The 15,084-nt window shown below is 41.3% G+C and overlaps 1 protein-coding gene across 6 annotated transcripts in view; it reads left to right on the top strand.

The window, feature by feature from the left end:
* The window catches only part of samd11 (sterile alpha motif domain containing 11), an 87,256-nt gene that overhangs the window by 23,144 nt on the left and 49,028 nt on the right, over positions 1–15,084 (top strand). Inside the window, exons 1-2 of one of the 6 annotated variants that reach the window (XM_067591977.1) lie at positions 11,996–13,193; positions 14,360–14,451. The exons of 1 other annotated variant lie outside the window; for it this stretch is intronic. In XM_067591977.1, the coding sequence (XP_067448078.1) occupies positions 12,494–13,193; positions 14,360–14,451 (792 nt within the window). In that variant the 5' untranslated portion in view covers positions 11,996–12,493. Of the gene's footprint in view, positions 1–11,995; positions 13,194–13,354; positions 13,475–14,047; positions 14,131–14,359; positions 14,452–15,084 lie in introns of those variants that run through there. 4 more of the 6 variants (XM_067591978.1, XM_067591980.1, XM_067591981.1 and 1 more) reach the window with 4 other exon arrangements.

Here is a 15,084-nt window from a genome sequence, read left to right as displayed (position 1 = left end):
CAACAAGTACAGACTGAGTGAGACAGTTCAGAGAGACTCCGACTTCACCTATTTCCCTCCAGACTCCACACTTTATACACTGGTTTTTTTGGGTTTTTTTTTTTTGTAAATTTCACTTGGGTTGAAACTTTTTTTGTTTTGTATAATGCAACAACAGCACGTATTCTGTGGAAATTTGGGTTGGTGTCCTACTAAGGTGAACATGTCCAGACATCTGCTCTGTATCATCTTTTTATATTCTTAGATTTTGTTTTATGTGCAGTGTTTCCCCTAGAATTTCTTTCAGTAGCGGTGCTGTTGTGCGTGTGCAGAGCCCTTGACACCAGGACCCGTATTTATGCACACCATCAGTAGAATAACTTGAAACTATCTTAGAATTGTTCCAGATAAGTTTACTCATGTTCATAGATTCATGTATGTGTTAATTTACAGGAGCTTTTGACACCAGAAGATACCAGACACCAGACAGCTGCAGTTATAATGTCAAAGAATGAAATGCTTCAATACAGAAAATATACACTATTTTCATTGAATATAGATTTATAAATAGATAATATAAATAAATAGCATATTAGATAACAAACAGAATGTAATATTTTGTGGTGTTCCCATCCAGTCAGCTGCTTGAGGCGGAGAAAGTGCTCGTGGTTTGCGTTTTGTTTGTCGTGATTGTTATGTACAATGTAAAATTTTATCAGTGGCGTTCATCATTTAGCAGCCGCTACACCACTGATGAAAGTATATAGCTGAGAATTGAGATAGATAAGGAACTGCTTGTCATGGTTTTGGAGAGTATGTAGTAGGCACATTTTCACTGTCAAATTACAGCTAATTTAGTGTTTGACAACTCAAACAACTCGCAAATTATGTCAAAGAAGACAAATGAACCAGAGCTGTCGCTGCTATCAGTAGCAAAACCATGGTGGACATCTCCATTGGTGTTCACCGCACAGTTCAAGTCCTCTTTTCAAACTTTGTATTCTAAACTTGATAAGCAAAACATCATTGTGGGCTTACCTCGGTCAACAGAAGGTCAACTTCCTACCACCTTTCTCTCTCTGAGTCAGCTGATTGTTGGTAAATCTCCTGAACTTTCTTTTGCGTCACTCTTCGGTTAATGTGTTTGTGTGTGCTGTAGTTGTATACATGTTTGTTATGTCAGCTGGATACTTCAGGTTGGTTTCACAGGAAAAATATCTCTCCTAAAATATGTATTTGTAATTCTCCACTTCAATTATTTATAGTAACTAATTAAAGAGATGATATTATTTTCATTTTATGTTGAAAGCTATGACACTCACTGTTTTTTCTTTTGGTCGGTGAGTTTTCTGACTCATCTAAGTTTTCTGAAGCACATGTACAAACTGTGTATGACTGATACAGTTGTTTGGACCTGTCATAAACCTGTTGTAACTACGCCCTTTTGTAAAATATTACCAACATCTCTAAACAGTTTTCCACATGTGGTATGTTTTCGTCCCGGGAGACGGTGTTTTCACCTGACCTCCATGTGACCTGAGCAGCCTCTTCTTGTTTAACACCTGGATGCTGAGTGAGGAGGTTCAGTCTCTCTCCCTCTTCCACACAGGAAGTTAGGATTCCCTGTCTACAAACAACACAGGAATCTGTAGGATAAGCAGAGAAGAGAGAGAGAGAGTTAAGACTCCCAATCCTCAAACAACACAGGAAGCTGTCGGATAAGCAGAAGAGAAACAGAGAGAGAGAGAGAAATGAATGTTGCCTCTCCTGCTCTTGACGTATTTATGAGGATCTTCCACTAAGACTGAACTGTCAGTCCAGGTGGAACTTTTTTCATCCTGTAACATTAAGCACAATGAAAAAAAATGACCACCGTGGATTTTCTCTCATTCAGGATCTCCTGGTCAAATTAGGCAGAGCAAGCGATTAAACAATACTAATCTTCCCAGTGTAACATGGCTTCAAACATATGTGTATGTATTTTAGAAACTGGTCATATGTCTTTCATACCCGTGTAATCAAACAAACCCTATATTCGTCTTTGTTTTTAATTGATTTATCACAGCGTTTGCCAGCTAACACCAAGCCGTTGCTTCTCTGCCTCTCACACCTACACATCCTCATTCAGAAACACATGAACGTGTAGACAAGCATCAGTGCATACACACACATGTGCACACACACACACACACACACATTTACACACACACAGAATAAGCTACCCTGAGAGGGAGTGCTGTATTGGGTTTTCTTCAGGAAGTGCGGCTCCTCCAAAGCTCTGGTCAGATGAAAGGCGAAGAGCTGTATCGATCGGCCCAGAGCGGGGGGTGGTGGAGCGAGCATTGTGTGTGTGTGTGTGTGCGCTTGTGTATGTGTGTGCTGGTGGGGGTGTGGGAAGGGGGGGGCAGAGCCTGTGGTGTGTCTGCCTGATGCAGGGCTGCCAGCCAGGCGAGGAGCAAAAGGCCAGAGGGGTACGGGGGGCTGAGAGAGGGGGGGCAGCGAGTTGTCGCTGTGGCCCCGTGGCTTGAACGTAACCCCCTGGCCCCTCAGTGGAGAATGTACAGCGCGTACACACACACACACACACACACACACAGAAACACACATGCATGCAAACACAATGCCAGCACCAGTCTGCTGTTGTTGATGAGAGCTGTCAGAGAATGAAACAACACGGCTACGAATGAGAGAGAGCAAACTGACAAACACATTTTTTTCCACTTATCTTTGGAAAAGTAATACTAGTGCAGATATACTTTTTCCGATACCTTACTTTGAGAAATCTTTTCATATTTTTTTTTATAAAACATTTATTTTTTGAATATTTTAACAAAAGAAAGCTCTGATGTTGAAATACTAGCAGCTGTGTGAGAACATTTCCTAAATAAAAGTCTAAAATAATTGAAATTTTGATTTAAATCAGGAACTATCTGTTGAAAGAGTAAGTAAACAAGATTATGAATCACACCAAACATTCCATTTCAGTTTTTGGTACAGTTTCAATATGCTGTAGACACATTTCGGTCAGTACCAAAAAAGCCCTGAGGTTCAACACAGGCCTAAAACGGAGTGTTTGCTTTAATATGGTGTCATGTTTTTATTAGATCATAGTAGCCGATCATAATTACTTTATCACCAACAGTAAAGTAGAATAAGAACTAAAAACATTTTAACTTCTTAAATGTGGCGCTAAAATAAAATATTTTTGCAGACATCTCAACCTTTAAGTAGTTTTTACCTTTTCAGCAAACTTAGTTTCAAAGCAACAGTGTACCATACCAATCCTTTTTAACTCATAAACAAAGCCAAACTCACTATTTATGTTGCAAATGCAAGATGGCCTTATACTCAGTCTAAAAATAAACATAAAAGAAACTTCTTCTTTTAGTTCATATACTCAAAAACTCAGCAAGAAGAAGCAAACATGCAGTTTTTGTAAAAGCTGACACTGAAAATCTGTACAAGTACAGAACATTAACGTGTGAAAAGTCACTCCTTTTGGCATTAGATTGCATCGCCATGGGAACGCTATAAATGAAAACCATGTTCTGGATGGGCTGTTCAAATAAGTAAAAAGTTAAATCGTTGACAAACCGTAATTTCACATCTCAAAGGCATGTGATATGAGCAGCTACTGGCAGCAGTCAAGTCTTGTCCCACTGCTCCGTCTGCGTCTTTCCACCGGAAACAACTCATGTCAAACAAACCGCACTCTTCGGAGGCCTTCGCACGCTGTAGCTCGTTTGACCTGCACATAAACAAGTTTGTGTTTTGCACTTAATGGACAAGATCTAGAAATGGACAAGTCGGTCGGCTGCAGCGTGTGTAAATTCTCCTTCAGTGCCTTATCAGATTGATTTGAGCCAACACAGAACCATATGTGGACTTGGGCTGGGTGTGCCCGACCCTCTGTGCTCTGTGCCCCCGGGGAGAGATCGGCCAGGGCGGCTCGCTAATTGAAATGTGTTGGCGACTCATCGACGTCTCGGCTCCAGTTTCAGGCTATTTCGAACCACAGTGCTGATTGCTGGTTTCACATCACACAGGAAAAAAAATCAATAGTAGCTGGGAGAGCTGGGGTTTATTCTTTGCAAGCAGACATTAATGCTTTGCAGAGGAGGGTTTTGATATTTATCATTTGTCATTTTGTCTCTGCGGATCAGCCTGAACTGTAGAATATATCTAAATGGCTGAGAGTGATAGCTGACACCGCTTGTGAAGAGTTTCCAACAAAATAATGCGGTTTGAATGTGCAGATCTAGAACAGTGTTCACAGGGCTCGCCAGGCCAAGTCATTATTTGACTTTTTCAGTTTCCCTAAAAACTTTTCTTGTGATTTTTTTTTTTTTTTGCGTCTTTTCAACAGAGAGAAAAACTCTTGACCTCTGGTAAGCACTAAAGGGGCCTCGTTGTGGAAAAGTGGCTCATGTGATTTACAAGGACTTTGCTTGTGCTTTCAGCACAGCACAGCACAATTGAGTGGGCTGAATCTTCTGCCATCTTCCAAAGGCATCAGCGGGCCTATAGACTGTTTTTATTTCAGTGTAGATTGGTCATTTTACAGTTCAGTGAACAGCTGATAGCTAATTAAACTTAGCTAACTTTAATTTCTTATTGAAGGAATATTTTTACTACCTAAAACAGCTGGTTTGTCCCATGTTTTTTTAAAACAAAAAACTTAATGCAGTGATACTTTGAAAAAAAAAAAAAGGTTAAATTTCCATGAAATCCACCATAAAATTTCATAGAATCTCTTAAATATTTAACATTTAAGACAACTTAGATCCCCAATTATACAGCTACGCATTTAACTTAATAACCTCACAACAATGTCTGCCTTTGTAGTGATGGTGATGTTGGCCATTGTTTTGATCTTTTCTTGGATTCCAGCAGACTAATTTGATATTAAATTATGGTCATATATGGCACTGCTCATATCAATGAGTTCTGTTCTCATTGCATTGTTTGAAATCACTAATTCGGATCTCTTGAAGGCTAATGTAGCCTACTATCTGGGCTTTGGCTGTTGGCGCTGCTACCCTTCAAACACAGAGTGAGCCCTTTGAAAAATGGATTGCGGAAGAGATAAGAAATAATTTATGTTCCTATCACTGCCTCGCACAAATATGGTGGGGAATACTGTGCCAATAACTCCCACAAACTCAGAGAGGCACGCTATCTTTTACTGCACAAATTATTAACGGCGCAGGGGAGGAAGGGGAGACGCTGTGCATTTTTTGCTAGATAGACCTGGCTCATTGCTCGTTGAAGCTTTATAATCACAGATAAGGACTCCAGAGATGCAAAATGTGTTTAAAAACAAAAACTGAAGAAACTATTACGTAAGATTTCTAATTTTATAATTTCCATCCTCATCATATGAGTGAAAGTTTCCGTGAGACAAACTGAGAGGCTGTGAAGTCATTATTTTCTTGTGTGTGCGTGTGTGTGTGTGTTTGTGTGTGTGTGCGAACAGGGAATAGAGGAAGGAGGGAGGGAGTCCAAAGGGGAGTGTTGAGGGAGTATACTCGGGGTCGGGTGTCCGCTCGCCTCTGTCGGCTGGCGTTGACAGCTACAGACGCTGGTCTAAAATGAGAATCCTCTTGGGCCGCCTGCCTGCCCATCCAGCAAGAAAATAAATCCCATGTGGAAGAGCCGCTGTGTGGGATCACAGACAGCCGCCTGACCCCCCAGATCCGCCGGGGGAGGCCAAGGGCGCCGGCACGACAGCATAAAACCCCCCTCAGCCCCCTCCAGGGTCTAATGTTACTCTGCCTGCTTGCCAACTCTGAAATTCTGGAGTTACAAGACTGTGTTGGTCTCACACTAGTTCAGTTTTAAAACAGATTTTTGGGGAATTTTTTGGATGAGTGTTTGGGTGAAGATTTAGCTTCAGGGCCTGGGTTACGCCACAAAAATAGCAACAAGGTCTCTCTATGCTTACAGGGCCATACACTGGTAAAAATGTTTTGAAACCGAAAATGAAGGGGAAGTTGAACTTAAACCTTTTATTGAAGGTGGCTGCTGTTGTTCAGAGACTGCACACGGTGGACAAAAACACTTCCTGGTGAGCAATTAGTGACACACAGTGAGAATAAGAAGTTTTGAAATGTGATGTGGTGTTTAGCACTACCAGATGAAGGGTATTGAAATGCCAAATTTGGTGCTTTCCAAAGACTTGTGTTAAAAATTCAGCACTCTGATCCACATTTTTTCCCTTCTAATGTGTGATGTTTCTCCATGTCTGTTAACATGGTATGCTCAAAGCCCAGAGACCGCATCCCCTGAAACATTTTCTGATATTAAATTCCACAAATTCCAACTTAGGAGAGCTACACTCCCCCCCTCCCCCCCCCTGACTCATATCAAGATAAAATAAGAATGAGTCAGCAAAGGTAGCATCATAAATGAGTATTAACAGCTACAATAAGGTCGACTTGCAATAATCTGACTTTTTCTACTCAGCTTTTTTTTAAAATTACACAGAAATGAGAAGTGGCATAAAGAGGTGAAAGAAAGGTGAGAGAGGTAATTTCCATTGTAATGCAAAGGTTAGTAATATGACATTTATCATGACGCATTCACCTCTGTAAACAGCCTAGTATCTCTGGGAATTACATACATTTAGCCAATGCAGGAAGCTGTGTGGCCATCATGTTGCAATGGGGGCGTAGTGTGTCAGGTTCATGAAGTAGACCACAGTTTTCCATCATAAACCTGCAATGAACGTTTGTTTTGTTTACCTCTGATGGTACTGATGGTCTAGTGTATGTAGCCATACAGATAGTTATGGTTTTATTTGTCTTGGTTTTCAGATACTTTGAGTTTTTTTTGCTGCCACCCAATACAAATGGATGTAATTGGGATTTTGTTTTCCATTTTTCCAAAATGTAGTTTTTTTCCCCAGAAACAGTCGTCCCATTATTACTCTTGGTCATCCACAAACCTGTTGACAGTGTATTCTGTGGATTATCGAGAGTGATGGGACACGATCTCTGAAAAAGGATGTCACAGTTGAACTTCTAAATGTAAATGTTCAATGTTATTGGCATCAGAAACAAAATCCCAGTCACCTCATTGCATTGGCGTGGTGATAGAGATGTATATCTCCAAAAAACAAAGCTGCCTACATGGTGAGACACCACTAATTGTAAGAAAAGTGTTTTTGTTATTTGGGTGAATCCATCCTTTAAGCATTGCTTTAAACTTGAGAGTCATAACTAATCAGCTGGTGACCAACTACAAAAGTCGGATGTTTTCTGAAAAGTCATATTTTACTCAAGTCTACACAAGGTTATCTCGTGGTTTAAATTTACACTAATTGGCTTCAGTCTTTAAGCAAAACTGAAGTTGCTTTCTTTTTCTTTAACTTCCTCTGACGTGTTTACTATCTCATATTTCTTTGGGGAAATTGGATAAGTCATACTGTGTAGGCTCTCCAAAGAAATTCATACTCTGCTTTAAATAGTTAATTACTCTCGCCGTGTCTCCGGCGGTGTCTGGATGTGGATGGGGGGAGAGACGGAGACGCTTCTGTCTGTCTTCCTTTCTTTTTTCCAGTAGGGGCAGGCCTATATATTTTGCAGCTCATGTCTGAAAGGCTGGCTCCAAGCACTAGGGGTGGGCTCTCGCTCTCTGATGGTTTTCCAGTGAGTATTTGTCAGGTCAGACTGTGCACCGCCCGGCGGTCTCCGCTCCTCTCCCCGGGTTATTTATTACCTCTCTCCCCCGCCGGCAGCGTTGCGGCTCCGGGGCCGCTGCCAACAACGGCGCAGAGGCGGGGGCCGCGTTAGGGAGGTTCTCGAAGGACGACTGGTGGAGGGAATGGACGTGAAGACGGACAGGATTTCAGGCTTATTACACTGCAAAGTAACAATGCCAGTCATTTGCCATAAGCTTCCTTTGTAATTTGCATGCTGAGGGTTGATCTCTGAAAGATCAGGAGTCAACTGTGAATTTTTGGTTTATACAAGAAGGTCATTTCTGGTTTTCACTGCAAAACTAGTGAAGCATTGTAGGGCTTAAGGTCACAAAGCAACTTGCATTTTCGTACCATCACCAATGGTGCGGAAAGAAGTAGTCAACCAATAAGTAGATCAACTGTAAATTAAATGCCAACAGTTTTGATACTTAGTCATTTAAGTTATCAATGAAAATGCCAAACATTCACAGGTTTCAGATTTTCTAATGGGAGGATGTACTGCCTTTATCTGATTTGAATCACTGTAAATCAACTATCTTGGTTGGATAAAACAAGCAATTTGAGGATGTCGCCATTGAATCTGATTAACCGTGATACCACCATACAGGCAATTCACAGTAAATTGCATGAAGTCATCTACATTTCTAATCTCGAGTAAGCCATCTGTGTAGGCTACTGAAACTAAAACGGTTCTGCCAAATAGCCAAATTTACTTTCGGAAAGCAGAAATAAATCCTGTCGTATTTTTATACAGTTTCACCGAGTTTTAAAAATAGCTGGAAAAAGTGTGTATTACAGTGCAAAGATTCTGAGCTTTTATAAAAACTTAACATCAATATGTGTGAGTCATCATCAAACAGCCATAAACTGCCAAAGAAAAAACTGAATTTAACAGGCAGCAGAACAGCAGAGAGTTTAAATATCTGGAGAAATGAATGGAAACATATCATGATATTGATTATAGTGTAACTTATCACTGAGACATAACATGAGTTTGAGATAATATTAACAACATATTGGGATGGAGGAGGCATGATGCATCTTAGTATTACTCGTCTACTTCCTGTAGATTCTCATCATGAAATCTGTTTATTCCAAAATTACAGAAAATGTTTCCTCAGTTTAAAATGTTGGTGGTTTTTTTGGTGTTAGATTCCGGGAATCAGAGAGTTTACTGTTGTATTCAGACTCACAAGGTAAATCAGTCTTGAACCAGCATTAACTAATAGAAGGGAGAAACTGTAAGAGGAGGTGACACCAGTGTCCTCTGGTTTACATTTTGAGTAACAGGGGTCTCCTCTCTCTATCTTGACTGGAAGAAGTCATTCTGCTACTTGTGTTACTGTGGTCTTTTACCTTTGAAAGCAATAGCTGAATCTAGAAAGTCTATTTCGGTGGAGGTAGTTTCAGAGGCATTCTGGGAAATGCAGGAGCTGACTGATTGAAGCAGAAAATGATAAAGTAGGTTCATTTAACATTAAAGATTGACCCAAGATGCATTTTCCCTTTTAGAATTCATCAGTTTTGCTGTAAAATCTGAAACTTTATTAATTATACTGAACAAAATGTCATATTATTATTCCTTAAAACATGATATTAGTACATTATACAGTAGATAAATGATCTGAATCTATGCTAACTGCTTTCTTGGTCTTTTCAGTCTGAAATGTCATAATCTAGATGGCTCATAACATGTAAGCAGAATTAATTTTCTCTTCATAGGAAGATACCTTTTTACTGTAATATAGTATTAATTGATTTATGATTTCCAGTTTGACTGTACATTCATCGGGTGTAAGAGTAGGCGTGGGTTTGTCGGTGATACGTTTTTAAAAGAAAAGGCTCTTCGATGCTGAAGTAAAAGAAGAAGTAAGAAAAAGGTTAAATGAGGTAGAAAGGTGAAACAAGGTTTCCCCATCACATCAAAGATTTTAATAAACGAGACAGAAAGGCTGATGGAAAAATCTACTCAGATTAACACCGAACCGATTTTTGAAGATGTGAAAGCAGAAGTGTCGTCACTGCACAAGTTTGGGGAACCCCTCCGTGACGAGCCACCGAGAATGAGTCACAGTCATGGACTGGGAGTGGGTGTAAGAGTGGGCATGGGTGTCCCCTTTATGACTGGTTTCACCAGGGCTCTCCCGATGGTGCAACCTTGCAGCACCAACGCACGCACAAACAAGATTTCCATCGAGACATTTCGATGTGGTGAAGGCTGGTTTGATAAAAAGAGAATCATAGTGTTCCACTTCCTAGAAATGGCTTTGTAAACACACGCCATAAATGTCAGCAGCTCATGATTTATATCAGCGCTACTGTTCAGTGTACTTACCAACATGTGGGAAGTGACATTATTGTTTAGTTGAAAAATGTTGCCTTTCGATTTCATTTTTCAAGCTGTGTTCAATGTAAAGGTAACGGTTTGCTTTTTGGATAAGCGATGTCAGGAGTCACTTTGTTTTTTTTTCTTTAGCTGTGATTGTAAAATCTGTTTTGGTTTCTTCTTGATCCACAAACCCACGAATTCCATTACATTCCCTTCAGACATCACAGCTTCTCAGTTCCAAAAAGAGAAAAAATGTCAATCTACGGTCTGTCATCGTCTTTGGTGAACTAGCTGGGATGTGTTTTTGTAAATGTCTACTGTGTGTTTGCCTGCCTGGTCCAGGCTTGTAGGCATTATACCAGTTCTGGCCAGGCTGTGGTCTCTGGCCTTTCCGTGCACCGCTTCCGCCTGCGGTGTGGCGTGCCTCCTTCCTGTGTGTGTCAGAGGCAGTTTGGCCTGATTTATAGGCCCCTGACACACGGCGCTTTGGACCCCACCTCTGCTGCTTGGAATGGCTATTCCATGTGTCGGTGGTGGATCCACCTGGGTGGTTCTCCACTGATGGGGGTCAGATGTGGTCCTGCTCACGAGCTCCAGGAGCTCAGGGGAACATGCCCTGCAGACAGTGTTGAGAGAAAGTGCTTTCACAAAATGTGTTTCCAGGCTGAGGAGGTTTTACTCCAGTTAAAACAACAATCTTGCAGCAACAGTTGCACACATTTTATCATCTGTTCTTTTGAACTTTTCTATACAGACACCTGCTTGTGGCCCAAAAAGTCAAAGAACTTGAATCAAGCTTAGGTTTGGGTTTTAGTTTAACTTATTTACCTACTTACAAAGTTATGTCTAGGCTACTAAAACAGTCTCAGATATACCATTAAAGCACTTTGGTTATGATTAGGTGAAGTTTTTGATCATATCTGAATAGAAATACTTAGTCTCTAAAAATAACTTCACTCAGGACTCGTTCCCAGGTCACAAGAATCAAAAGCACGTCCACCCACTCACCATTTCCAAGTTACACCTCTCCATTTTTGTAATATCTGAGCCTACAATATCGCACCTACTTCTGCTGTTGTTTTCATAATGAGAAACATGATATGAAACCTAATATAGTTACAGCACAAGGTTAACATCCATCGCGCTGGGTTGTCAACAGGTTTCAGAGTGCTCGTGATGTAAAAAAAAAAAAAAAAAAAATCATAACAGCTTTTTCAAGCTTTATGACACGTAAGTATACTGTGTGTAAAATATTTCACACTGACAGCTCTGTGCACTGTTGAGCAGTTTTTAGCAGCGGCTCACTGAAGCCGTCGCAGCAGGTGAGCACGAGTCAGGGAAGAGAGGCCAAGATGGCGTCAATGTAGGTGGAGTATAACAAATAGATGGTTGAATTTAGACACACGAGGAGAACATAAAACACCCACTGTGTGCAGACCTGATGTCGGCTGATGTCATGGATAGATCTGGTGGCCCGTGATGTCTGTGATCCAGACCGTCTCTTTGTTCAAATGTGAGGGTTTGATTTAAGGCTGCTGTTGTCAGTGTTTGGCTTTAAAATGGTCTCAAATGATCAAATAATGCTTTTGGGAGAAGTGGTTGTACATGTGTAGGAACTGTTGGCATAAATGCTTGAAGCCTCATTTATGGGCTGGTATTACTGAGTTTTAAAATAATCATAAATTATCAACTTTTCTGGGAGGGGGTTTGTACAAGAAACTATTAAAAGATGAAAGATTGATTCAGAGCGAGTGTTGTTGGACTTTAAAATACTCATGTGTGGTCTTTATAAATTGTGAGTGCGAAGACAGCTGTTAAAACGAGTTTTAGATCCAGTTGCATGGGTGGAAATGACAGTTTACTTCCCTCATGCTCACTAATGATGGTTCCTCCATTTTACGCATTGAAGCGCCGTCCCTCGCAGTCCCCCCTCCTTTGCGTGGACTCTCGCCGAGCCTCCGCTGTTTAAATGGGCCAAGTTGAGAAGCGGCAGAGAGTGCAAATCTTGTTTGGTCTGGGTCTGTGAACTTCAGCGTGACTTCAACGACATACACAGGGGTTAAAAAACAACTCTTTCCAAACTTTCAACTGTATTACTGTTGCGCAAATACAACCCAGGAATATCGAGCCTGATATGTATGGCGTACGTTTCTGATTAATGCCATATGCCACATTTGTCTCAGTAACAGGAGACATGTACTATTATCAGTTTCTTTTTTGTTGTCTTCTGTGAAACGGTATCTTGGCCACGTGTAAACTCATAACTGAATCATTTTGCGTTTTTTTTTTTAAAGATTGCACAGCCGATCAAAAAAAAATTGCCTCTAACTAGTAGATAAAAAAAAAATCTATTATTTCCTCAAAGGCAAAGAAATAAGAGGCACGACGTGCAGCTGCGACTGGTAATGATCACTAAGGTAACATAATGTCCGGGGCTGAGGGCTACCCAGCATGTCAGGTATTAACAGAGCGAGTGTGATTAAATGTGGGAGGTAGGAGCTGTGAGGCTGGCGGAGAGCGCTGCTGCCGCTGCGAGCTGGAAACTACTGAATGGGAATCTATCCGGCAACTTCACCAGACCGCTGTCTCACGGCGACACGGGGGCTCTGCGTAAAACCAAGCGGCGCGTCTCCAAGTCTGGGTCAGCCCAATTCACAGGCGGAGAGGACGCTCAAGTTGGATCGGGCGAGCAGCTTTTCACTTGTTACCGGCGCTCGGCTCCCTCTAACATGCCTGCCATCAAAAAGGAGAGGCTGGATGGAGACGACATGGCATTGACTGCGTTCAACCAGTCCGAATACCTGGCCCCTTTAAATGCCACCGCTATCCCCGTGGTGACCCCGCATCCGCCGCCCTACGACCACATTTTCGCCCATCACCGCGCGTACTTGGGGCTCCATGACTCGGCGCTGCATCACCAGCGCCTCCACCATCACACGGACGACTTAATGCTGGAGAGGTTCTCCTCCATCCCCGACTTTCAGCCCTTCTTCGACAACGGGGAGCCGTGCATCGAGGTGGAGTGCGGGGAAAACAAGGCTTTGCTTTATATCAATAAACTGTGTCAAGGTAGCAAAGGACCCTCAATTAAATACAGGGGCGAGTGGCTCACCCCCAATGAGTTCCAGTTTGTCAGTGGACGAGAGACTGCCAAAGATTGGAAACGGAGTATAAGACACAAAGGTAAGAACAACCGTCACTGTCCTCACGGTTCTTGGGTAGAGAAGGGACACCTTACTATTTATTAAACACTTTATAGACGCTGCTTATTCTGGGTACAAACTTGGGTCTCGTGGTTCGGTGCTGAGTTTTTTGGAGTGAAAGGGTTACAGCAGCCAGTGCGTAAGGGGACAGATGAGAAAAGGCGCATATCCTCCACATACCCTCCGAGGCTTTGACACAGAGTTTGGGCAGCGATCGTACACCAAACCGGGGCATCAGGAGTAGGCTGCACCGGGACTGAGGTGAAAAGCATTGATACTTAGATAATACAGTGTGTGACAGTTAAAATACTTTTCCTTGTTTTTTTTTTTTACTCATTATGGGATGAATCGTTCCGTTAAGTGCAGCTGCACTTGTGCATGGGTGTTGACACTTTTACGCATCGCATTTTAGGTTTGAGAGAGATTTCAGGAAAATAAGCCTTTTGTCTGTCCTCTTAACAACAGTCAGTGTTTGATGTTGTGATAAATTTGCATCCAATTATATGTTCAACTTGTTATTGAATGTATAGCTGTCGATGCATTTTGTTAAGTGGTCTTCGGTACAACAGTGTCCGCATCAATCAGATCAGTGATATTGTTCCGGTATTTTTTTTTAATGTTGATATTTAAAGTAGAGTATCTGCAATAATTATGCATAGTGGACGCGCCCCCTCATCTCACATACACACACATATACAAGGTTACTCGGGCAGAACTGACACACGGTAAGATGTGTGTGTGTGGGGGGGGGAGGGTGTCGCCCCCAGGTCAAAAAATGATAATCAAATAGTTTAATATACCGATTCCTATAGATAGATGACAGTAGGCTGCTGTCTCTCTGGCTCATCACACTGGACCGTAGGGAGAATTAAACTTCATGGCAAATATGTAGAGAGAGAAGTCAAGTTTGTCTGCAGGTACAAGCTCTCTCGGTTATGTGCTGAGTTTATTGGATGCTTTTTCATAAGATTCTTCTCGATAACTTTTGAATCCTGAGATGATGTGCTGAAGAAAAGGGCCCACTCTCAAGAAAGATGATAATACCACATGCTGTGTCATGGAGGCGATGAGTTTACTGCTTGGAGAATATGTTTGGTACATATTCTACTCTATACACTGAACGTGGCTCATTTCTTTTTGTTGCAGGGAAAAGTCTCAAGACTCTTATGTCCAAAGGAATCTTACAGGTGCATCCTCCAATCTGTGATTGTCCTGGTTGTCGAATTTCATCTCCAGTGGTAAGAATATTTCATCTTCTGTCACACCGGTGTTAACTGCTGCACTGCCTTTCTGTATTTGTGGTGTCAATGTGTTAACTGGGAGAAACTACATAGGAAATACAGATTTAGTTTGACTCGAGGACAACTTCTTGCTGCTGGGTTGTTAACTGTGGTCGACAAGAATTCACCTCAGTGGTGAAGGTTATAAGTTGTCAAAGAGCACGATGCATGTAGACAGAGCTGGGGGATAAATCCATATGATACAAATATTTGTGTAAAGAGACTAGATATTTTTTGGTATTTTTATGGTAATGTAGTAAAGCCTAAAACTACTCTTTTATAGTTTAGTAATAGAAATGTTTTTGATCATTTTTGCTCAGTTCAATTAATGATAAATATTTGTACCTGCTTGGCTGTTATATTAAGTCAATTTTATTTTAGTCAATTTAATCGCCTGTCTATAGACCCTTATTACTAATGTTTTGTTGTTTTTATAATTTATTTTTTCCTCATAGACCATATCACTTGGTAGATATTTAATAGTAATATATGTGTTGGTATCGCTCAGCTCTGCATGCATGAATCAGTGGGTGAGCGTGTGAGAGTGCATATTGGAGCGTTGCCTTTCTTTGTAACCTTGATGGTGAAGAC

This window comes from Thunnus thynnus, chromosome 6 (assembly GCF_963924715.1).
Source record: "Thunnus thynnus chromosome 6, fThuThy2.1, whole genome shotgun sequence".
Taxonomy (NCBI): domain Eukaryota; kingdom Metazoa; phylum Chordata; class Actinopteri; order Scombriformes; family Scombridae; genus Thunnus; species Thunnus thynnus.
Note: the sequence above shows the minus strand (reverse complement) of the source record. Positions and strands in the feature narration are given on the sequence as shown.